We start from the raw sequence: 22,486 nt of genomic DNA, 5'->3' as shown, positions 1-22,486 counted from the left end.
GGAGTCTGGCGCCCCTGGAGTCTGGCTCATCCCATCGGGACAGGACGGTGGTGGGGGGGTGCCACGTCCCCCGGGCGGTGGTGGTGATGCCTCCTTGTGTTCCCCCTGCAGCGATAGTCCTCGTGATGGGGAAGGAAGGCGTCCACGGGGGCTGCGTCAACAAGAAGTGCTTTGAGATGGCCAACCACTTGCGGAGGTCCCAGTATTGACGTGCCTTCCTGCGCGGCCCCACCCGCGGTACTACTGATGGAACGGTGTCAGGATGTCCAAGTTGGCGGTGGCTGCCCGGGGATGCCACCCTTGCCACCAGGGGGTTGCCCCCGGGGCCGGATCGCCGCCTATTCCAGCCCCTCGCCCCACTTGTGGCCTCTCCCTGCCCCCTTTCTATGGTTTTTTTCTAGCCCCACCCCCCGGCCCTCACACGCCTCCTCCCCTTTGCCATTTTTTCTATCACAAATCCTTATTGCTGCCAAATTTTCTGGTTGTTACAAGGTGTAGTTTTTTGGTTAAGAAAACTATATTGGAACAATAAAAATAAATTGAATTCTAAGGTATTCGTCATTAGGTGGGGGGAGGGGGGGTCTCCTGGGTTGCTGGAGCCCACAGGTGACCCGGGCACCTCCACAGCTGTGGCTCACCTGTGGGCACACTGACCTTCTCTGCAGAGACTACAGTTGTGGCTGCCGGTGGTGTCTGTGTTGGTGAGCGGAGGGCGAATGTGGCCCGGTGCGGCTGTGCTGAAGTGAGCCATGCCACCCCCCCCCCTCCAATGCCCCCAAGTGGATGCAAATATCGTAGCTCCTCTTCCTTGTTTCCTTGGGGCAGAACAATCATTAGGCAAAGGGGCACAACAAAGGTCGCTTGTTCGTCCGAACAATGGGTTGTGTTTCCCTAGAGGAGCGATTGCGCTGCATGAGCCGCAGCGGCAGGTCATGGGGAACATTTCGTCTTTGGGCGGGGCCACCACCGTATTGCTCAGCCTCCCCCCAGTATGCTTTTGCCCACCATGCCCCCCCCCCCCCCCCGGCCATAGCACTTCCTGCCTAGGCTAGTCTTCCCAACACGGTAGGATGTTTGTGAGGGCAAAACAGGGATGGAGCCGCTACCAGGGAGGGAAGACGGGGCGGTTGCTTGGCCTGCTGTGGCCGCAGGGTGCGGGAGGGGTGGTGCCTCTGTAGCTGGGCGGGTCCTTCACCTGCCCAAGGTGAGGCCCAAAGTCCAGAAGGTGGGAACCCTCCATGCTGGTAAACATACAGATTGAGTCAGCTGCGGCTCCTTTCTGTGGGGCTGAGAGAGCAGGTTGCCCGTGGCTCTTTCCGGTGTGGGGGGAGGGGGTGCCCGAAGCCCAAACGAGGCCTCGGAGCATGTCCTGAAGAGTCCAGGGGGCGTGTTGGAGGTGAAAGGTCACTGGCCTGGCAGGGTGCCACACGACCAAGAGCCCCCGCCACCCAGTCGTTTCCTTGCCCCTCCGCCCCGCAAGAACTCAGAAGAGGAAGCTAAGAAAGTGCCATTAAGTAAAAACCAGCTGAGGCCGTCCTGTTTAAACCAACTCCCTTTTAATAGGTTACAGTGTAGACTGGAAGGACCGTCCTCCCGCGGACAAAAGTGTGCATACAAAAGCTCTGGGGGCGGACAGAGACCCCCAGACCCCCTCCCCCAAATGGCAGCTCCAGAAGAAACCTCTACAGTCAGACATCACAGAGACAATCCACCCCCCCACCCGCCCCCCCCGCGCGCATCCCGTAGAAGGCGAAGGAAGGCTGCGGCAGCTACTGCCCTGTTCCTGGATGGGACAGCAGCACAACCTGGTCCAGGGGGGCGGGGGTACAAGAAAGATTCAAGGGGGGGGGTTTGAACTCCAGGACAGAGGGCTGAAAATGGCATATCAGAAGGATCGTTCCCACTTCCTGTTCATGGGAAAGTCCAGTCTACCCCCCCACCTCCACCAGGTGGGCCCACTCAGGGCACCTGCGCCTGGAGCCACCAGGCCTGTACTTCCTGGTGCTGTGGAGATGGCCGCTCTCCAAGGGCGAAGGGGGAGGTTTTGAGTTCAGCTAATTTTGCCAGAGGGAGGGACAAGAGTCTGCCCTTCCTCCTCTTGGCCAAACCTGGAAGGAAAACTGCAGGAAGTCCAACAACACAAATGGGGCTGAGGAGGCAGCCGGCACCGCAACGGGGCTCTAAAGGCCCTGGGCACGGTAGTTATGTGAGTTTGCAAGGTTCAGAAACTCCAGTATCCTTTGGGCGAAAGCAGAGCCGCTGTCCAAAAACATGGTGCACAGTCACAACCGGGCTCCACTCCCCACGAGCCCTCTCACAAAGCTCTGCTCAGGGCCTGGGTGGGCCTCATTTCCCCTTTCAGTCACACTCATGGCTCTCCCCACTCCCTCGCTGGTTCAACTCCATTCAGGAGCCCCCCCAGTCTGGAAACAGGAGGAGGGGGGCCATCCCACTTTCCCCTACTTGGGAAGACAGGGCAGGGGAACAAAGGTTGCCTGGTGCCCACACAGGGTGCTTGGAAGCCCCCCATTTCCTCTTCCTCTCCCCAAGAGGGTCAATTGCTAGTTCCCTCACACCCCCACCACCACCCTCGATAAAAGGTTAAAATATACTGGAAGCTCAGTGGTAAAAGCCCAGGGTCCCTGTCCGGGTCAGCAGAGAATAGTGGGGCAGAAAGGGCTAGACCCGCAGTGGCCATGGGGGGGCTTGGGTAGCCCCTCTCTCCTGGGTGCTGGGCCCTTGCTCATCTTCCTCCCCCAAGCGGGCAGTGGGGGGCTGGGCTATGCTGCCAAAGGAGGGGCTCAGGGCCGCTGAGGGGGAGGGGCGCAGCAGGGGGGTGCGCTCAGAGTCCTCCTCCTCCTCTTCAGGGGGCCGCTCCGCTCCCCCCTCCTCGCCTTCTGAGTCAGAGTCCTCGGGAGAGCGGATCACGCGCTGCTTGCACACCGGGCAGGTCTTCTTGGTCTGCGTCAGCCAGGGGTCCACACACTTGCAGTGATAGGCTGTGGGGGGAGGGAGGGAAGGAGGGAGGGAGGGGGGAATCAACAGTGCAGCGACTCCTCCGGCCTGGCAGCCTTGCCTCCTGCACATGGTCAGAGGGATCTGCCTTCCCAATATCCTTGCGAGGCAGGCCACTCTTATTCCCGTGGTGCTGGGGGGCAGGATGAGACCACAGCCTACATGGCCACACCCAGAGGCTAACCCCCCCCCACACCCGAGCCAAAGTAAGTGTCTAGCCTTGCCCCACTCCATCCCTTGCACCCCCCACCCCGGGTGGCTCTGGGACACAAGGGGGCAACCAGGTGTGGAGCTTCTGTCCTCCTCTGGCCTGGGCACCTGTGTGGGAGAGCTGCCCCTTGCCAGCAGCGCCAGTTCCGCAGGGCTAGTTGGTCCGGCCACAGTGCCCCCTTCCAGCCCCCTTGCTGGCCTGGGGGGCTGCTGGCTGGCTGGCTGCCCGCCCCCGCCCCCAGCCGCTTACCATGAGAGCAGGGCAGAATACGCAGCCGGGCTCCGTCCTCATACTCCTCGAGGCAGATGGCGCAGACGTCATACTCGTCTCCTGGGCGGGGGAGGGAAGAACGAGGCTGCTGCAGCAAGCACTGGTCCCAGTTCAGACCCACTCCTGCCAGCTGTGCCCCCCCCCAACGGCCCCCTCCCACTGTCCTGGCCGCTGCTGGGGAGGTCGGGAGCACCCCAAGCCGTTCCTCACGGTCCGTTTCTGGGAGCAGTTGTGCTCGTCTGCAGCAAAACGGGCTCAATTCGTGTGCAGGAGGAGCACCTTAGAGACCCCCAAGATTTGGGGCGGGGGGGGGGGGCATCTGGGTTTGAGAGCCGGAGCTCTGATGAAGGGAACGTTGACTATTGAAAGCTCACCCCCCACCTCCCCGCCCCCCATATTAGCGCTGCAGGATTCCAATCTAACTTTTGACGAGGCAGAGAGAGCCTCTCAGCTTCACCCCCCCTCCTGCCACGGGGCAGCTGCTTCAGACGTGGCCGTGTGCCGGCACAGACCCCCCAACCTGGGGAAGAGGCCTCCTCCGTGTTCCGGGCGTGTGCACGGGGGGGGGGGGGGGGGTGTCTTCACATGTTTCTGGCAGCTAAGCAGAACAGCTGGACTTGAAAACACTGGGGGAGACCAGGCCTTGCTCTGGCCTAGTTTTTAACGTCTTGGCGGTTGTACAAACTCAGAGGGTTCTTACTGGAAGGGACTCCGTGGTGGCTCGTGTTTAGGGGTTTGGCTACGCGCTCCCCCCTCCCCAACAACCTGCAGAGAGAAGGGGGCTCCCCAGCAGCAGAACACAGAGGGGGCCAGGTCTGGACCCCAACAGCACCTCCCGGAAGAAGGATCAGGCTGCGGCGGATAGGAAAGCCCCCTGCCCAGGAAACAGGGCACACTCCTGCAGAAGCCCCCTCCCGTATCCCAGGGCTTCCTCTGGCTCTCTTCATGTGCTGCAGCGAAGGCGTCTGTGTGCCCGTACACTGGTGGGTCAGGAAGCATTGAGATGGCCAGGATTGTGGCTGCAGAACACTTCATTGGGACTTTACGTAGCCTGCCAAACAGCCTGCTAGAACAGCAAGGCTAGACTGCTGCCACACGCTCTGCCTGGGCCTGCCACACGCGCTGCCCTGGCCCGGCTATCCCCGGGAGGCGACTCCCATTCTGCAGGCACCCCGCGGCAGGCTGCCCATCAAGGCGAGGCGTTGGCCGGCGTGGCACACAAAAGACTTCCTGGCCTGGGGCCCCCTTATCTGCAGGCGCGCCTTTCCCGCCATGCCAGCTGGGCGTGTCCCAGCAGGGCTCTCTGTGGGTGCCACCCTGCCAACTGGCAAAACTGCCCAGGGGCGGCCCTTCCTTGAGGGCACGGGCAGCCAGGCAGGCAGGCAGGAGGCGCTGGGGCTGGGCTGGGGGGCTGGACCTGGGCTGCATCCCTCTCCTCCTGGCAAGGGGGGTGTGTGGGGGGAGGGGGGGCTGGGCTGCCCAAACAGGAAGGCGGGCGGGCGGGCGGGCCAGGCTGGGCCGGGAGGGGAAGGGAAGCGGTCGGCGGCTCCTCGCAGGCTCGCTCGGCAAGGCCTTATAAGGCAAACGGCGGCGGCTCCGGGGCCAGCCGCTTCCTCCCGGCTCTTCGTCAGCCCGGGGGCGGGGAGGGGCGGCGGGGGCCGGCCCAGCCAGGGCGGGAGGCGAGGACAGCCGGCGGCGGGGAGGAGGCAGCCCTGCCTAGTGGCTACCGTCCCCCAGCGCCACTCCCCACCCCGCCAGGACCCAGGAGCTGCGGGGTCTGCGGAGCCGGGTCTCTTCTCCTGGCTCCCCCCGTCTCTAGAATTCTACAATGGGGGAGGGTTCATTGATGGACCCCCGAATTGCGCACCAGGCAGCCCACCACGATCCCACGCGGCGGAAAATGCCCCCCCGGGGCGAGACCCCCCAGTCCGCAGGAGGGCTCGACAGAGGGGCCCAAGCAGGAACCCAGCGCCGGCTGCCTCTGCGGGGAAAAGGGGCGGGGCATCGCCGAGAAGAGGCCGGGAGTTCCGCTGGCCCCCAACTCAAGGAGGCTGCCGGGAGGGGAGAGGAGGGGGCCTCTGGCAAGCCGCTCCCATCCAGCCGGCTCTTGGGCACTAACTGCCAGGGGAGGGAGAACTCCGCCTGACCACCCCTCGCTTCTTGCTGGGGGGTGGGGGGAAGCGGCATGCGTGCAAGGGTAGACCCCCTGCCACCCGCAGACAGGCAGAACGGAGGACCCCCCCCCCAATATAGGCAGGCGAACTTTCCCCTCCCCCACAACGGGAGCTAAGGCGGGGGCGTGGAAAAAACACCGAAGGGGCCCGAGGCAAAGAAGTCGCGCTCCCCACTCCCCCCCCCCCCAATCCGGGAAGGAAGTGGCTTTGGCGGGAACAGGCGGAGGGGGGGGAGGGGGAAGGTGTGCAGCTGCAAGGCCCCCCTCTGCTGGGGAAAAGGGGGCACTGCAGAGGCAGGAGGGGACACGGCCTGCCCCCCCCTCGCCGGCACCAGACACCCCGCACAACAGCTGCAAGCATCCAGTATAGACTTCCCCCCACTTTTCAGATCCTTCCCCTTCAGCAAAGCAAATCCCTTCTGTACCCCCCCAACCCCTGCAGTCACTTCCAGGAACCACCAGGGGCTTCCAGTAGGGCCCCCCCCCCCCAAATTCTCACCTGCCCTGTTTGGCTGCTCAGTACAGCACCTACACACAGCCCCCACCCCCACCCCAGTGCCAAATAGGAGGTGTGGCTCACACAGGAATCCCTGGCACAAAACTGAGAAGGAGAGGAGACTTGGGGGGGGGGCATCCTCTGGCTGGGCTCATTCGGGGCCAGATGAGCATCAGCAGCGCATGACCAAGACCCCCCCCCCCCCCCCCCCCCGCCCCCCCCCCCGGCCCACCCCCCCCCCCCCCCCCCCCAGCCCCTCTCACCTTTCTTGTACTTGTGGATGGGGATTTTCTTCAGCTGGTCCTTCGACAGCCGGTTCCTCCTGAGCCGCTTCCGGTGCTGAACGCAGCGCACAATCTGCTCAGCGGGGAGAGGAGGGGGAGGAGGATTCCCGGGTCGGTCTGGGCCGGGTTCCCTGGCAGCATTCCCAGGCCCTGTACCCCCCCTCCCCTCCCCCCTCCCCCACACACTGCAGATGCGCTCTGGAAAATGTTTAAAGCTGACTCACAACAACACAAGAGTGTCAAAGTGCAGACAGTCTGCAAACAAATGCCCCAGGAAGGCCGGCCCGGTGCGGTTTCTTGTGGTGGAGGCCTCCGGCAGTCACCCTGGGTTTGCTGTGCTGTAATGTGTGAAACAGCTCACCCACACCGGAGCGCCTGGGACAAAATGTCCCCACCTCACGCGGAAGTGGAGGCCAGCCGGCAGAACTGACCGGCATTAGGCTCCAGGCAGACAAAAGAAAGGACAACGCGGAACTGGGTTGTGGAACTCCATGCCACAAGATGTGCAGCCGGCTGTCTACTTAAAAGGAGGATCAGATAAATGTGTGATATTTTAGCCGGGGGGGGGGGGGGGGGGGGGGGCAGAGAGGGGCGATTGCCTTCCTATCTCTGTTGGGGACTTCCAGGAGACACTTGTTTTGTCTTATCTCATTTGACTCGCACCTCACCCTCCTTTGGCAAAGCATCAGAGCTTCCCCCCTGCTGGGCCAGAGGAACTCCTCTGTGAGGGCTGAGCTGGGAAACTCCAAATAACGCGCCCCCCCCGACTCTCTCTGCCTATAGCCCCCCCCCCCAACAGAAGCCTCCAATCAGAGGCCAAAGCACAGCTACCCAAGCGCCGCTCAGCTACAGCCAGTGGTGGGATCCCAAAATTTTTAATAACAGGTTCCGATGGTGGTGGGATTCAAACAGTGGCGCCGCTGCACACACATACCTCTAGTCCCTATTGGGCAGGGAGGTTGCTTTAGCAACCCCTTCTCGGCACTCAGGAAAAATTCTAGAGAAGTGGTGAGCACTGGTTGGATCCCACCTCTGGCTACGGCCCTCCACACTCTGAGACAACGGCAGGCCACGGCCACGCACACACGCACCCCCAGAGGGATGGCGGGACTCACCAGAATGGTACACATCACAGCGATAACGATGCCCACCACGCCCGTGAAAGGGATGAGGTAATAGCCCAAAGGGAAGATGTACTCTGGAATCAGGACGACGTGAGCCCTAGGAAGGGGGAGGGCAAAGTCAGGCTCACCTGGACATGGCCCACTGCAGCTGCCCCCCCTCCCTCACAAGCCCCCCCCCCCCCACTTTCTGGGATTGTTACCAGCTTGCACATAAAGAATAGGAAGGATGGTGCAGAGATCCCTGAAGAGCTAAAGCAGCCCTAGGAAGGAGGACGAAGAGGACACTCCCACACATGCCAGCTGGGTGACCTTGGGCTAGTCACAGCTTTTCGGAGCTCTCTCAGCCCCACCCACCTCACAGGGTGTTTGTTGTCAGGGGGGGGAGGGCAAGGAGATTGTGAGCCCCTTTGAGTCTCCTACAGGAGAGAAAGGGGGATATAAATCCAAACTGGGCAGCCAGCTCAGCTCTCTGAAGGAGGCGGCAGCAGAAGATGCCCGGGGAATTTCCTCAGCAGGGGCGTTGGAGATGCAAAAACTCCCCAGAACGGAGACATGCATGCAAAGTGTGCTCTGATCTGGACTGTTATTTTTATCACATGAGGGGAGCTGGAAATGACTGTGGATAATGATCTTCCTGAGCCGCTACCATAACAACTGAGGGAGAGCCAGCGGCATACGGTGGCTCAGAGGGCTCAGTTGAGTTCTGGGGGACCCAGGCCCAAAGCCTCCCTCTGCCATGGAAACTCAGTAGGTGACCTTGGGCCAGGCATACTTGCTCAGCCTGACCAACCTCACAGGGTTGTTGTGAGGATGAAATGAAGGAGACAATGATGGAAGCCGCGTTGGGTCCCCACCGGGGGGAAAAGTGGGGCATAGAAAAAGAAGCAAGGAAATGATAAACAAGGGACAGAATCCCCACGCAGGACTGGGACCCCTAAGCCAGCACCCCCCCCCCCCACCCCCCGGCAGTAGCTCCTACCCTCTCTCATAAGTGAAGAAGCTGCGCAAGGAGTTGGCTGCCCTTTCACCAATGAACACGGAAGGGATGGTGATGAGTTTGCGGAGGTCCTCTGGAGGAAACAGGAGCCAGAGAGTTTGCGGGTCAGGAGGGCCCGGGGAGGGCGGAGGGACTCGGAGGCGCCTGGCGTGTCCAGGGCCCGCCCCTTCCTTTCCACTCACGCACCGTCATCCCAGACCATGTGAAGCAGACCGTCGGAACCGACATTGTGCACAATCACGGCCGCGTACCCAGCCTGTTGGGCGTGATACACCTATGGGGAGGAAGAGCAGGAACTCAGAAGGACTCGCACCCATGGCCAGCGGAGAGAGGAAGGAACCCTGCCCATTCTCAGAGGCACCATTCTCCACCCCACCCATACATTTCAGGGAAGGAGGCGCATAATTAGAGCCCTTTGGGGATAGGGCAGTATATAAAACTAAACAATAAATAAATAAATAAAATAATTAGCACACAGAGGGCCCTCGCTTCAACCCTGGGCCTTTCTCGGGTGGCTGGCCTTGGCAGCGGGGCACTGCCCAGAGAAACCCCCCTTGGGGACACTGGGGGGTCTAGCCCTAACCCTCCCCTCCACTGAAATCCCCCCCCCAGGTCACCCCACCTTGGTATCAAAGTGGCAATCATATCTCCGGACGAGAGCGATGAAGCCGCTTGCGTTGGCAGGCTCCGGAGGGCCCTCGATCGGCAGGCAGGCGTTGGTGGGTTTGGCTTCCACCAGCATTCCCTGGAGGCGCAGTGGGAGAGAGACTCAGCCCAAGTGGCCCCAGCCCTCACGTGCCAGCCAGCCACGCCCCCTGCGGAGGAGACCAGGGTGGGGGGAGCCCTGCCCCCCCCCCATGTTTTCGGATACCCACCAGGAGTCCCTCGAGTGGCAGCGGTCTCCCGAAGTTGGCAGGCAAGTCAGAGAAGTCCATGCTGGAGTTGTGGCCGGACATCTGAGGGGAAACGGGCACAGCCATCCAAGGCAGGCAGTCGGCAACAGGGGCAGGGAGCCTCCTGCTCACCCGAGCCCGGTCCCTGCCAGCCTCCGCAGCCTCCCTCTTGAGCTCCAGCTATAAGAGTAGTTCCCGGCCCACTCCTGACCTCTAGGCAGGGCCCTCCCACCCTTCGCTGGCTGCCCACTGGGTCGCCGGGAGCCTTCGTCAATCAGCAGGCTCTCTGCCCCACCCTGCCCCGCCCCTTCTCCCCACAGACTGAACCCGAGAGCCCTGCAAAATGCGGTTCTCTGCACAAGATGTCAAGGAAACAGAATAAAAACACCAGCTCTATTATTCACTGCCAGGAAGGGGAGAAATCAGAACATTCAGGAATGAGGTGGAGTCGACGGGTGGGCTGACTTGGTCCAAGGCAGCTTCGTGGGTTCGGGGTGACCAGAGCGTGGGCTCAGACACCAAAGGCTCTTTGCCAAGGCCGGCCGCACGGCCACTCGTGGACTTCTTCTCTGGGGCTGATCTGGGCCGTAACACCAAGGCCGGGGCACTTACAGCGTGGATGTAGCCCTTTGCGGCTGGGAGGACCACAAGCAGGCAGACGAGCAGGATCAGAGCCGCCACGGGAAGAGGGTTCATCGTGGCTGCCAGGCAAGATTCTTCCAGCAGGAGGCTCCTGCAGGGAAGGCACAAAAGGAGGAAAGATGGAGGGCAGGGCAGAACTATTCCCCAAGCAGAATAGAAGGTGGGGGTCTGGAGATAAGGGCAGAACGCTCCCCCCTCCCCAGCAAGAAGCTCACTGCCACGGATTCAGTCCTGGGAGGAGGAAGCCTCTGAGCCAGAGAGAACTCCCACCGCACCCCAGCTTTTTTGGAAATGGACCATGAGATGTAACAACCCCAGACAAACAAAAAACAGCACGGCTACAAATGTGTAAAACCTAAATTAAAGAAGAAGAAGAGTTTAGATTTATATTCCCCCCTTTCTCTCCTGCAGGAGACTCAAAGGGGCTGACAATCTCCTTGCCCTTCCCCCCTCACAACAAGCACCCTGTGAGGTGGGTGGGGCTGAGAGAGCTCCGAGAAGCTGTGACTAGCCTAAGGTCACCCAGCTGGCGTGTGTGGGAGTGTACAGGCTAATCTGAATTCCCCAGATAAGCCTCCACAGCTCAGGCGGCAGAGCTGGGAATCAAACCCAGTTCCTCCAGATGAGATACACGAGCCCCTAACCTCCTACGCCACTGCTGAAAACAGTTTTTTTAGCAGCCCGTCTAAGGCTGGTTTGCAGGCAGGAATTAGAATCTGATTACTCAGTTGCAGAGGGGGGGTGCGAGTGCGTGCTAAGGCTAACAGAAATTATGCACGGGTGGGTCTCAAACACCCTGGAAGGAAGAATAAAGGAGGGGGGATCCAAACGCAGGATGGGGGCTAGTGGGCAGAGAGTTCAGGCTCGGCAAGGGAGCCGCCCTCCGCTCCCACGCGTGCCCGGAGGCACAAACAGGCATGGGGCTGTCATATGACGACTCCCGAAGTAGAGTTTATTTTTGCAGAGGCGAATTTCTAAGCTGCCACGTCCCAGATCCTGCCACCGTCCTGCGGCTCCCAGCCCCCTCGTCACCATCACTGGGTGACCGGAGGCAGTTACTCCCTTTCAGCTTAACCTACATCACAGGGCTGTTGTGAGAGGCAGGGAGAACCAGAGAATGCAGGCCTCCTGCCCCAACAGGGCACCTTGTCTTGGGAATTTGGATCTGGAAGGCAGCAAAAGGGGGCCGGCAGCTCCTTCAGGTCAGCCTATGATGCAAAAGCAGCTGAATAGGAAGACTCGGGGCCAGCAGGCCACGCTTTGCCCCACAAGAGAGGGGCACATCGCCAGCATCAAGCCCCCGTCTCCCTGGCAGCCACTCCCCTCAGCCCCTTTCCCTCTCTGGCATGGGCCCCCTGGCACATTCCTTGCCCGTTCCCTACACCAGCACCTCCGAGGGCAAATGCAGGCGGCATTCCTCATCCGGGCCAGAGGGCAGGGCAGGGGCCAGAGAGCAGCCAGGGCGCTTGCGACAGGAGGGCGGGAGGAGGTGTCTCCGCATCCAAGGCCACCCAACTGACCATCTCAACCCCAGCCCTACTTACCCCGACAAAGGCAGGTTTGAATCTCTGCTGCGGTCTGTATTAAAGGCTCTTCGACGTGCCCCCTGGGTTCATGGCCGGGCCCGGAAGCGCATCCCACCAGGGAAGATTTCAGAGGGGCAGCCGGGGGTGGGGGGGCAGTCCAGGGCACCCAAAGTCACAAGAGTCTCGCAGCACCTTAAAGACAACACCTCCGTGACAGCTCCAGACTCTCGGGGTCTCTTGGCAGCCAGGCGGGGGGAAGAAGCGCAGACAAGCCAGGAGCCGCTGGGAGGGGGCAAAGGCCCAAACTGGTACACGAACTGGGCAGGAGCTGCCAATTCACTGGCCCTCTGTGGGAGACGGGGGCTGCGTGGGGGAGGGGGGTCGGGCAAGGGCAGCCCTAGGCGTTGCCCCCTGCGACTAGCAGGGCAAAGGGGAGAGGAAACCTGGAGCTTTTGGGGCCCCCTTCACAATCAGGATCCCCCCCAGTAAAAAGGGGCCAGCCTCTCCCCTCCCTGGCAACCTTGGATGGGTCAGAGGAGGACGCCTGGCTGCAGCAAAGGGCTCTACTACGGGATGCCCCAGATTGTGCCCTTGGCCCTGGCAGACTGCGGGGAGGAAGCCCGCAGCACGAGACCCCCCACCCCACCCCCATGCAACATCACTGACGGGGGGGGGCTTCCTCTTGCACCTGGGCACGGCACGCCAGCCCTCCCCAGTCCCCAGTCTGGGGCGCCACCTCCCCCCCAGGCACATCCGGTTTCCTGACGCAAGTCAACACCAGATGCCTGTCTCCAAGGGGGCGGGGGCGGGGGGGCGGGACAGAGGGTCCTCTGCTGCTGTCCCACCCTGCGGGGCTGGCAAAGCAGATCTTAGTCCCGCCCCCGGCCAGAGGCAGCAGCCCCACCCTGCTGGACTCCTCTCCGGGGAGGGCCCAGCTCGACAGCCCCCCCCTCCGTTCTGGGGCGTCCCAGGATGTAGGTCAGGGAGGGGGCAGGGCGGCTGTGCGCCCCCCACCCCCGCGCCCCTTGGCTCGGGCCACTCACCTTGCCGGGAGGGGCGGGGGGCGCTGCCCGCCCTCTTTCTGAGCCGGGCTCGGAGGGGGCTCCTTGCGGGCAACAGGCGGGCTGGACGGGCGGGCGGGCGGCCTCCCCGTCTGTTTACAAGCCCCTCCGCTGCAACATGGCTGGGAGATCTCGCGAGACGGCCGCGGCTCCTCCTCCTCCTCGGCTCCCCCGCCGGGCGCCTGGTCCGGAGGGCGGAAGGAGAAGAGGCGGAGGCCGCCCTAGACCTGCCCCTCGACGGCAGCGGCGACCTGGGCGCGGTGGGGCCGTGTTCTCCCGGCGCCCGGCCTGCTGCATCCCGGGCACGCGCGCGGACCCCCCGGCTCAGAGCCCGCCAGCCGCCCCGCGAGCACGTGGGTCGAGCGACGCGTGTTGGGCCCGGCTGTCACCCACGGAAGAGCATCGCCCAACTATGCACATTGATCGCTGGAAAATGCAGGCTTAGCGCGCGTCCAGCAGCTGAACACAACGAGCAACATCCGTGTTCATGTTTATGATGCGGTGGCGAACCTTTGGCACTCCAGATGTGATGGACTACAATTCCCATCAGCCCCTACCAGCATGGCCAATTGGCCATGCTGGCAGGGGCTGATGGGAATTGTAGTCCATAGCATCTGGAGTGCCAAAGCGGCGCCGTCTCCTCTTGCGCACGTGTCTGCCGGCTGCATCTGACGGGCGGCCTCGCGCGGGGAGCTGTCCAGACGCCGGTCCTGGCCTGACGCCCCCCCCCCCCCCCCACACCCACCGCCCTTGGCTGTGCTGCCTCGGATCCCGCCCCCTCCGGCATGCCCGGGCAGGTGCACGTGAGAAGGGCGCCGCCTGCCCACCCCCCACCCCGTCCCTCCCCTGCAGGGCCCCCCTCTCCCCCCCCCATCACCCACACAGCCGGAGCGGGGCAGGGAGGCCAGGGTCGACGGAGGGGGGGGGTTATTTTCTGCGCAGCAGGCGCGCTGCTCACAGCCCGCCTTGCGCTCGTGCCCATCAGGGGGGGGCGGGCGGAGGCTCCGATCTGCGCCCCTGGCCCCGGTTTGCACTCCAGGCCCCGCCCCTCCCGCCGGCCCGGAGTGGCCTTGGTCCCGGCGGCCCGGAACCGTCTCATGGCGGCGGCGGCCGGGAAGCCCAAGACCTCCCCCAAGTCCGTCAAGTTCCTGCCCCGGGGGGGCTGGCCGGGTAAGCGCTGCCCCCTCCCCTCCCCCCGCCGCCGCCGCCGCGCCACGGGGAGCCCTGCAGGGGCGGCACGTGACGCCCCGCCCCCCGGTGCCCTGGGTGGTCTTGGCCAGCCGCCCGCGGGCGGGCGGCGCCTGCAGAGGGAAAGCCCAGCCGGGGGGGTGGGGGGGAGTGCAGAGTGGCCCCGGCGTCTGTGGGCGGAGGGGCAGCCTAGCCCTTCTGGGGGGTTGGATTTGGCCGCCAGGGGGCGGGCGCTGAGCTGGTGGGCTGCCACCCGCTTGCCTTGCATCCTCTACAAGAACCCTGTGCCAAGTGCAGGCTGGGCTGAGGCCCCAGTGGAAATTCAGACCGGTCCCCGCGGATCCAGGAGGCTGACCCCTTAACCCCTCCTCCGAACCCAGGTCCAGGCTGCTCTGGCGAACACTTCCGCCCCAGCCAGCTGGACTTGAGGAATGAGGGGTGGCTACCAGAGCCCCTTCGCCAAGGGTCTTTGAGGAGCGCCCGAGGGGGAGGGAGCGACTGTGCGGCCCTAGGGGTCCGTGCTGCAGAACCTCAGGCGTGGAGCAGCGGCCTTGGTCTAAATACGCCTGCCTCCCTTAGGGGTGTGGGGTGAGCCTCAGCCCCCCATGCCTCTCATCAGAACGCCAGAGACCCCACAGTTGGAACAGGCCCACCTGGTCCAGTACACAGGAACCTCTGGGAGGAGGAGCCACCACCACCAGCACTCTCCCACCTGCGGTCCACGGCACCCCTAATGTCCCAGGCCTGCTTCTCTGGCACTCCTGTTTCTCTACCCCCCCCCCCCCCCCCCCCCCCAGCATAGCAGCCACGGTCTTACAGCCCCTGGACCTGAGTGAAGGAGCGCATGCAGCTGAGTGGCGAAGGGGCCAAGACGAGAGAGTACAGGAACAGTTCCCACATGATGGGTAGCATCCTCCGCACTTAGGAGGGCGTCACGAAATCTATACCCGGGTAGGGGTGCCCTTGCAGGTGGCCGTGCCTGCTCCAGGTTTCACGCAAGGCCTGGAGGGACTGAAGATCACCCGAGTTGTTCTCAAAAGGAACAACCTGGAGGCCCTGGGAGAACCTGGCACGACTCCACCTCATGTGCCCGGCGCGTTCCCACCACAGCCCAGCTTTGGGCCAGGGGAGGCCAAGTTCCAGGGACAGCAGGAGGCTCTCCCTGGCAGAAATCTGAAACCTGCAGGGTGGGTGATTGGGAGAGAGGCAGAAGAGGAAATGGGGGCCTGCGCCTCAGTTCATCCATGGTCTGCTCCCTCGGAGCTACCGACTAGCAGGAGGGCTGGGATTACAGCTTTGGGAGGCTAGATTGCTAGCTCCAGTAGAGCAGCACGCAGAGGCGTTCCTCCCAGTGGGCAAAGTGGGCAGTTTTAGGGCACCCCCTTGTGAGGGGCGCAAAAACTGCAGGTTCGTTTGTGGCATTTTTTGTATTTCCAGTGTTTTTTTTTCTGTTTGGCCTGCAGAGGCTAGCTTAGGGCCAAAATTTCAGGGATCTGTTTCGGGAGTCTCTCCACAGTACTATCCCACTGGTTTTGGTGAGAGTTCAGGGAGTCTAAATTTATGGACTCTCCAAAGGGGGTGCCCCATCCCCACATTGTTTCCATTAGGAGCTTATAGGAGATGGGGCTGCACTTTTGAGGGTCGATAACTTTGGACCCCCTGAACCAAACTTCACCAAACCCTCATAAGGAGAGTCTCCTAAACTTACCCTGAAAGTTTTAATGTTGCTAGCACAAAATTGCACTTGTGACAGCAGGCACCCCCCCCCCCTAATTTTAGATTTCCTTTTGATATCCCCACCCCTCACTACCATGGATTTAAAGGGAGAATCTGAGGTCCCCAATTTAAGCTTGTTGAGAAAGTGATGCTCTGTTTCCAGGGTGGGGGGAAATAGCATCTCTTTCAATGTTGGCCTAACTAGGGACCCCAGATTCTCCCTTTAAGGTGGATTTAAAAGGAGAATCTGGGCTCCCACAATTCACGCTTACAGTAGGTAGTGAGGCTGAGGGTAAGATTCCAGCATCGCTTGTTTAAACGAGGGAGCTGTGATTCTCATGATCCGCGAGGGAGGGCTCGGGTTCCCAATTTAAACAACATTGAAAGTGATGCTGTTTCCCCCAATGATGGGGGACTGGACCGCTTACCATAAAATGCTTTTGTAGCAGTACCTAAACATTTTGAAAGCATTTCGTAAATGTTTTCCAAAAAAATTAGCTACTGTGTGGCACAGCCCCCATTGCTGTGTTCAGATTTGTGAGTGGGGGGTTGTTTTACAATGTAATGGTGACTTTGAAGCGACTTGGTATAAAAAATCCTTTACTTGGACTGTGGTGAGGGAGGGCGGCTTTAGAGGTGGGGGGCACCAAGCGGAGTTTGCCTAGATATGCCACTGGGCGTAGCCACAAGGGGGCCTGGGGGTGTGCGCATTGCACTGGGCACGCGCTTGGGGGGCATCAAACGCAGGTTTTGCCCAGGGCTCCAGTTTGCCTACTTACGCCACTGGCATCACGGGCCGACAATTGGGGGTGTCCAACCCCGTTGCACCCCTGACCGGTCTCGGCTCTTTGGGCAGCCTGTCTGCGGGTCTCCATGCGCCAGGCCACCTACACCACCACCCGCTTGGGCATCTACACCATCCTCTTTGAGAAAGCTGGCCTGGGAGGACGGGCGGCCCCCCAACTTCTTCGTCAAGAGCTACAGTGATTACCTGGGATGACGGCCCGAGCTGGGAACGCCGATGGGGACGCCACGTGAGGTGGCGCTCTCATCCAGGATGACATGACTGATGGCAGGTGGGTGCAGGTTGGGCGGGGGAATTACGTGCGGATTGAGACCGTGACCGGAGGCTGGAAGGGAGGCCTGTGTTCTAGAGCACCCCCTGCTCGTGCGGCGTGTGCCAGAGTAATGTCTCTGTTGCAGGCTCCCACATGCGGACCAAAGAAGAGGGTACACAAGCGTCTTCCAATACCCTGCGGAGGATTGCACTGGCGAGGGAGACGTTCCCACGCTCTGGAGAGTGATGCTTGGGGCTCACAGAGAATTTGAAGAAACTGGGGGGGGGGACAGAGAGGGGGATCTGGCAGCACAGGTGATTCCGAGGGGGCCTTTCCTGGCTTAGCAGTTCAGCTGGAATCCCCAACCCTTCTGCTGCTATGCTAGAAGCGGCCGAGGAGAGGGAGCTGAGGAAGATTGCTGCACCTCCCTCCACCCCTCCCTCCTTAGGAGAGCACTGGGAGCTCCCACGGGCTGAATGGAGGCCTCTCCTGCCCAATGACGGCGGCTCTCTTCTGCCTCGCCCAGGGTTGTGGCCTGCCCACCACTTGGCTCTACCGGGCAGTGGTGGTCAACGCAGCACAGCTGGCCTCCTACTCCCAGTCCAAGCAGTTCTTACTGGACTCCGGTAAGTCGTGCATTGATATCCAGGTGGGGAGAGCTGGGTGGCACCTGGGTGCTTAAGGGAATTTCGCCCCCCTCTCCCCAGCCCCTACCTCGGTCCTGCACAGCCACAGCTTCTGCTACAGCAGTGCGGCGCTGTGAGTCGGGGGGCCACAAGTTCAACCTCCTCTCCCATGCCCTGGGTTACTTCCGGGACAACATCTCTTCTGCCATTTCTGTGCCAGCATAGCAGTCAGCGGGTTGAGTGACCACGGCGGCCTCCCATGCCCGGCCGACATCGCCATGAAGACCAGGCAAGGCCACCACAATGAGAATGTGGGGAGGCGGTGGCAACAGTGAGGCCCCCCCCCATGCTTACCCTGGTGCCCCAAGGGGAGGAGGGCTGAGGAAATATATTTGAAGGGAGGGGGAGCTTTGCCAGCACTGGAGCCTCCAGGCAAAGGGGTGCGATCACACACGCTCACCTTTTTGGGGGGTTTCTCTTTGTGTCTCTCTGCTTCTACAGCATTTAGGATCCAGAATATCACGGATGATAGATAGAAAGCCGGAGTGCTCGGAACGGGCTGGTGAGTGAAATTGCTCCCACAAGCCTTGGAGGGTAGGATAGGAGGCTGGGCTGGGCCCTCTGCTGCGGCAGGAGCTCACCCAGCTTCTCTCTGTCCAGACTGCAGGGCGTGCTGTGAAGGTGGTCACATCTGAAGGGTTCTTCAGTCTGTGGAAGGGCTTCACCCCCTACTACGCGCGCCTCAGCCCCCACACGGTCCTCACCTTCGGCTACTTGGAACGGAATGGGCCAGTTCTACTCGAAGTTCTTCCTGAAGGTGCCTGCCTGAGTCACGGAAGCTTGTGACTGTGAGCATGCAGGCAGGAGGAGGCTGGGCGAGGAGCCACCCCCCCCCGCACCTGACACGGCCAGCTCCTGCACCGAGGCAATCGCTGAGGGAAAGAAGTGAGCGGGGAAATGGAGTGGTATTGTGTGTGGCAGAGGCGGGGGGGGGGCTGGTGCTCGATTGCAGGACACACCCACACTTGCTCTCACTGGACTGTCTCAGCACAGCCACCAGCCCCACTTCTGGCTGTCCCTTTCCCCCTCCTGGGTTTGAACTTAGTAAATCCAATCATGGTGCTAACCACCCCGCCTGCTTGGGATTCCCTTCTGGCCAGGGGGGGCAGTTGGGGAACTACACTGCTGCTGTCAGGTCTGGGACGTTTGGCCCTCTCTGTTCGGGGAGCTCCCGGTGCAGACGCAGGCAGTGAGCAGTTTAGGCCGTGGAGGCAGAACGCATAGCCGGGTGAAGAGATTGGCGTGGAGCGGCCCAGCCTTAGAGCCTACACGGGGTCAGCTCGGTCCCAGCCAGCACTGTGGGTGGCCACCTGGGAAGTCCCAGGTTCAGGGGCTCAGAGTCCGACAGTGGCAAACCACCTCCAGATGCCCCTGGCCATGAAAATCCGGTAGAGGGGGTGACCTTATGGGCTAGTCACAGCTTCTCGGAGCTCTCTCAGCCCCACCTACCTCACAGGGTGTTTGTTGTGAGTGGGGGAAGACAGAGACTCAGCCCCAGAGTCTCCTACAGGAGAAAGAGGAGAGGATATAAATCCAAAACTCTTCTCTCCTAACCCAAGGGTGCAGAATAGCCTTTGCCCGCCCCCCCCCCCGTTTCCCAGGGGAGACCCTTCCCCGTCCACTCCTGGTTCCCACTGGGAGGATGACCAGGAATAAATGAAGTAAAATAAAGTCATGGAGAGCTCAGCCACGAGAGCTCAGCTCACTCAGAAGTCTTTGGGAACTACCTTGTCAGAGCGTTTTTGAAAATTCACCTGTGTCACGTCTACCAAGTGACGATTGTCTACGTGCTCGTTCGTTTTCTCAAATAATTTCCTTTCGCGGGAGCCAGACTCCCCCTCAAGACAGGATTTGTTTCTCTAAGACCCAATAATTCCATCTTTAATAAAATTCATACCCAGTCGTTTTACCTGGAGACTGAGGAGCCACCATCAGCCTTCTGCTGGGCTTAGTTTCATGGCTGGTCACTGTTCCCAGCTGCTGGAACAACACCTCAAGGGGCGTAATGCCCCGCTTGCCTTTGGGCAAAGGTGGGCAACTGCCCAGGGCATCTCCTTGTGGGGGGCATCAAAATGCAGAAGAGTTCGTTTTGGGAATTGTGCAGGTGGTTTTCCATTTGGCAGCCTGCAGGGGGCGCAGTTTTTAGGCTAGCTAGGCACCAAATTTTCCGCGTATCATCAGGAGCCTTTGTCCCATGCTACCCCCCCAAGTTTGGTGAAGTTTGGTTTATTAGGGGCCAAAGTTATGGACCCTCAAAGCACAAGCCCCCATCTCCTAATAGCTCCCATTGGAAACAATGGGGGATGGGACACCCCCTTTAACAGATCCATAACTTTAGACTCCTAGAACCTCTCACCAAACTTGGGGGGGGCATGAGGACAGTTACCACCTGGTGCTACGCTGGAATTTTGGTGCTGATATGTCTGAAAATGCACCCCCTGCAGGCACCAATGTCCTGGTGCAAAAGCAGAATTTGGTCGTGGAGTATGTGGCCACCCTTAGAGATTGGGGAGGGATCCCAATTGGGTTTTGCCCAGGGCCACAGTTTGCCTCGTTAAGCCCCTGAGCACCTCATGCCTTGTGCCGGATCTTGAGCCCTGCAGAGAACTAAGTCCAAGATCTGGCCCCACCTCTCTGGCTGGGTTGACCAACTGATCCAGCCCACAGTGATTTATATATATATGAGATCCAGGGGCCTCCTTTCTACAGGACCCAGACACTTGTTTTACCAGCTGTGTGTCTCTCTGTCTGTCACAAGTGGGGGGGGGGAGTTGAAGTCCACCAGCATGATGACATTTTCTGCTTCACTTGCCTCTCTTATTCCCAGCTCAAGTTGGACACCAGGAGGTTTGATCAGGCGGGCAGAAGGACACCCCCACTTCTAGCTCGGCCTTCGGGCCCCAGCCTTCCCACCCCTATTGCTTCAGGAGGGCCCCTAATTAAACCCAGGAGGTTTTCTAACTCATGTGACCCTTGCCCTCTCTTGGTAGCTGTACAACACTCCCCAGCCAGCCTCCCCTCCCTCCCTCCCTGCCTCTGCTCTGCAGCTCGTGGATCTTTCCTGTCACAGGAAGCGCTACAGAGACACCCAGGAGGTAGCACTAGGCACCAAGTGCTCCCCCAGTTTGGCACGGAAACTTCTAGCCTGGGCTTGTAGCCCCCGGTCATGTGTTTCACCTTCCGGCCCCTCTATAGCTTCTGCAGTGGCCCTCATCGCCATCCTCCCCCGGTTCCCAAGCTCTGCTCCGCTCCTGCCCCTATTCCCCCGAGTGCCGTCCCAAACCCGGGGGGCTCCTACTCGCCCTCCCCTTCCGGGATCAGTCCTGGCCTTGCTCACTTGGCCTGTATCCAGGTTTCCAAAGCTATCGGCTCAGGTGGCCCTGGGCAAACAGGTGTTAGTGGGCGATCCCAGGCAATGACCGTGTAGCCGGGTGCAGGAGCAATGAGGGTCACAGATCTCTTTTATTAGCTGTAGCACTTACCAGCTTGGGCAGATTATGGGATGCTTACCAGGTGTAGTTCCAAGCAGGTGGGGCTCCCTTGAAGTTTTGAAACCTCACCGTGTGCTGGGACAGTCTAGGTACTCCAACATGGGAGTTACGGAGCCTGCTGCTAAGGTGGGGCTGAGCCAAGGAGAAGCCCCCCCCACCGCCACCACCGCCCGCTTCGCTGGAGAAGCTGCTGTCCACCTGTCCATACCTGCACAAAGGAAGGGGTCGTCCGGCACAATGTGGGGATACACCCACAGGAAGATGGCCAGAAGTCCCGATGGGTGAACAACCAGATGGCCGCCCAGAAGCAGACCTTGTCTATCCCCTTGCCCGATAGGCACCCAGTTCTCCATCTCCTGTAGGGAGAGAAAAGCAGGGGGTCAGGTCAGCTGGCTTGAGGCCCCCTCGAAGCCCAGAAGCCTGGGGAATTCAGGAGGTAGCTGCAGTCTCTGCCTCACCCCACTCTCTACATTTTGGTCCTTGGTGCTGTCGTGTGTGTGATGAAGTTGCAGAAGGCGTCCGCGCACTCTGTGCCTTTGATTTCTACCAAGCCAGGTTGGCCAAGTTCTTGTACAGAGTGCCAGTGCATTACACATCGAGCCCGTCCTGGGGGGGGAGGGCCAGAAGAAGGATAGAACTGAGAATGCCATTTTTGTACGGACACCCCTGACCCACACTGACCCACCCTCCCCACTTCCCCCTCTTGGCAGAAGAGAGCTTTTGAATCAACGCCTTAAGCAAGGGGAGTCACAGAAATGGATTCATTTCAAGATCTAGACCACCCACACCTCTCTCCCCTCAAACACGCAGCAGTTCCACCTGGTAGCGCCAGATCAGCCCTTTCACGCCTCCCACCCAAAGGGGTCTTCCAGCTTCCCTCAGGACTGGCCCTTCCCTGACCTTCCAAGCTCCAGAGGTATTTTTAGCTGCAAACTGACCCTTTCCTGCTTGGCTGACCAGCTGCCCTCTTGGACTGCTGGGGGCAAAGAAGGCGGCAGCAGCAGCATCTCAGAGGGGGGGAACATCTGGACTGGAGTCCAGCCCCACCCCCCACCCCAGAAGAAGAAGAAGAAGAGTTTGGATTGTTCCCCCCCTTTCTCTCTCTCTCACAGGGAGACTCAAAGGGGCTGACAAGCTACTTGCCCTTCCCCCCCTCACAGCAAACACCCCTGTGAAGTGGGTGGGGCTGAAAGAGCTCCAAATAGCATGACTAGCCCAAGATCACCCAGCTGGTGAGTGTAGGGAGTCACACAGGCTAATCTGAATTCCCCAGATAAGCCTCCACAGCTCAGGCGGCAGAGCTGGGGGAATCAAACCCAGTTCCTCCAGATTGGAGTACACCTGCTCTTAACCTGCCCACACACCACTGCTGCTCCCAATGGATTTTCAGGGACCAAGCTGTTTGGGACCAAGATTCCTGGGAGACCACAGGCTGCGGCACAGCAGAAGCAGGGGAGGGGCCTGTGGAGTTTGCCTGGATTTGTTCCAGGTGAGGCAGCAAGGTGCGGATCCTCACTGCCAGCCACTTCCTGCAAAACCCAAAGAGGACACTTCCTGCCATCTAGAGGGGTGTAGCCCAGTTTGATGCTAGAAATGGTTCTCAAACCTGGAGGAGGAGGAGGAGGAGGAGGAGGAGGAGGAGGAGGAGGAGGAGG

At 60.8% G+C, this 22,486-nt stretch overlaps 1 protein-coding gene and 2 pseudogenes across 1 annotated transcript; 1 reads left to right on the top strand and 2 right to left on the bottom strand.

Moving 5' to 3' along the window:
- Positions 1–1,539: 1,539 nt before the first annotated feature.
- On the bottom strand, positions 1,540–13,206 carry LOC125444536 (E3 ubiquitin-protein ligase RNF167-like). Its single transcript, XM_048517010.1, has 11 exons — positions 12,675–13,206; positions 11,650–11,823; positions 10,076–10,196; positions 9,446–9,526; positions 9,193–9,315; positions 8,757–8,844; positions 8,553–8,643; positions 7,565–7,670; positions 6,429–6,522; positions 3,476–3,556; positions 1,540–2,999 (listed from the first exon to the last, which is right to left on the bottom strand). The coding sequence occupies exons 3-11, from the start codon at positions 10,157–10,159 to the stop codon at positions 2,680–2,682; spliced, it is 1,068 nt and encodes a 355-aa protein (XP_048372967.1). The 5' UTR covers positions 10,160–10,196; positions 11,650–11,823; positions 12,675–13,206; the 3' UTR covers positions 1,540–2,679.
- Positions 13,207–13,789: 583 nt separating this feature from the next.
- On the top strand, positions 13,790–16,596 carry LOC125444451 (annotated as a pseudogene).
- A 4,300-nt stretch (positions 16,597–20,896) lies between these two features.
- The window catches only part of LOC125444450, a 38,523-nt pseudogene continuing 36,933 nt past the window's right edge, over positions 20,897–22,486 (bottom strand).

The sequence above is a fragment of the Sphaerodactylus townsendi genome, linkage group LG15 (assembly GCF_021028975.2).
Source record: "Sphaerodactylus townsendi isolate TG3544 linkage group LG15, MPM_Stown_v2.3, whole genome shotgun sequence".
Taxonomy (NCBI): Eukaryota; Metazoa; Chordata; class Lepidosauria; order Squamata; family Sphaerodactylidae; genus Sphaerodactylus; species Sphaerodactylus townsendi.
The sequence above is the reverse complement of the archived record's forward strand: the minus strand, read 5'-3'. Positions and strand labels throughout refer to the sequence as shown.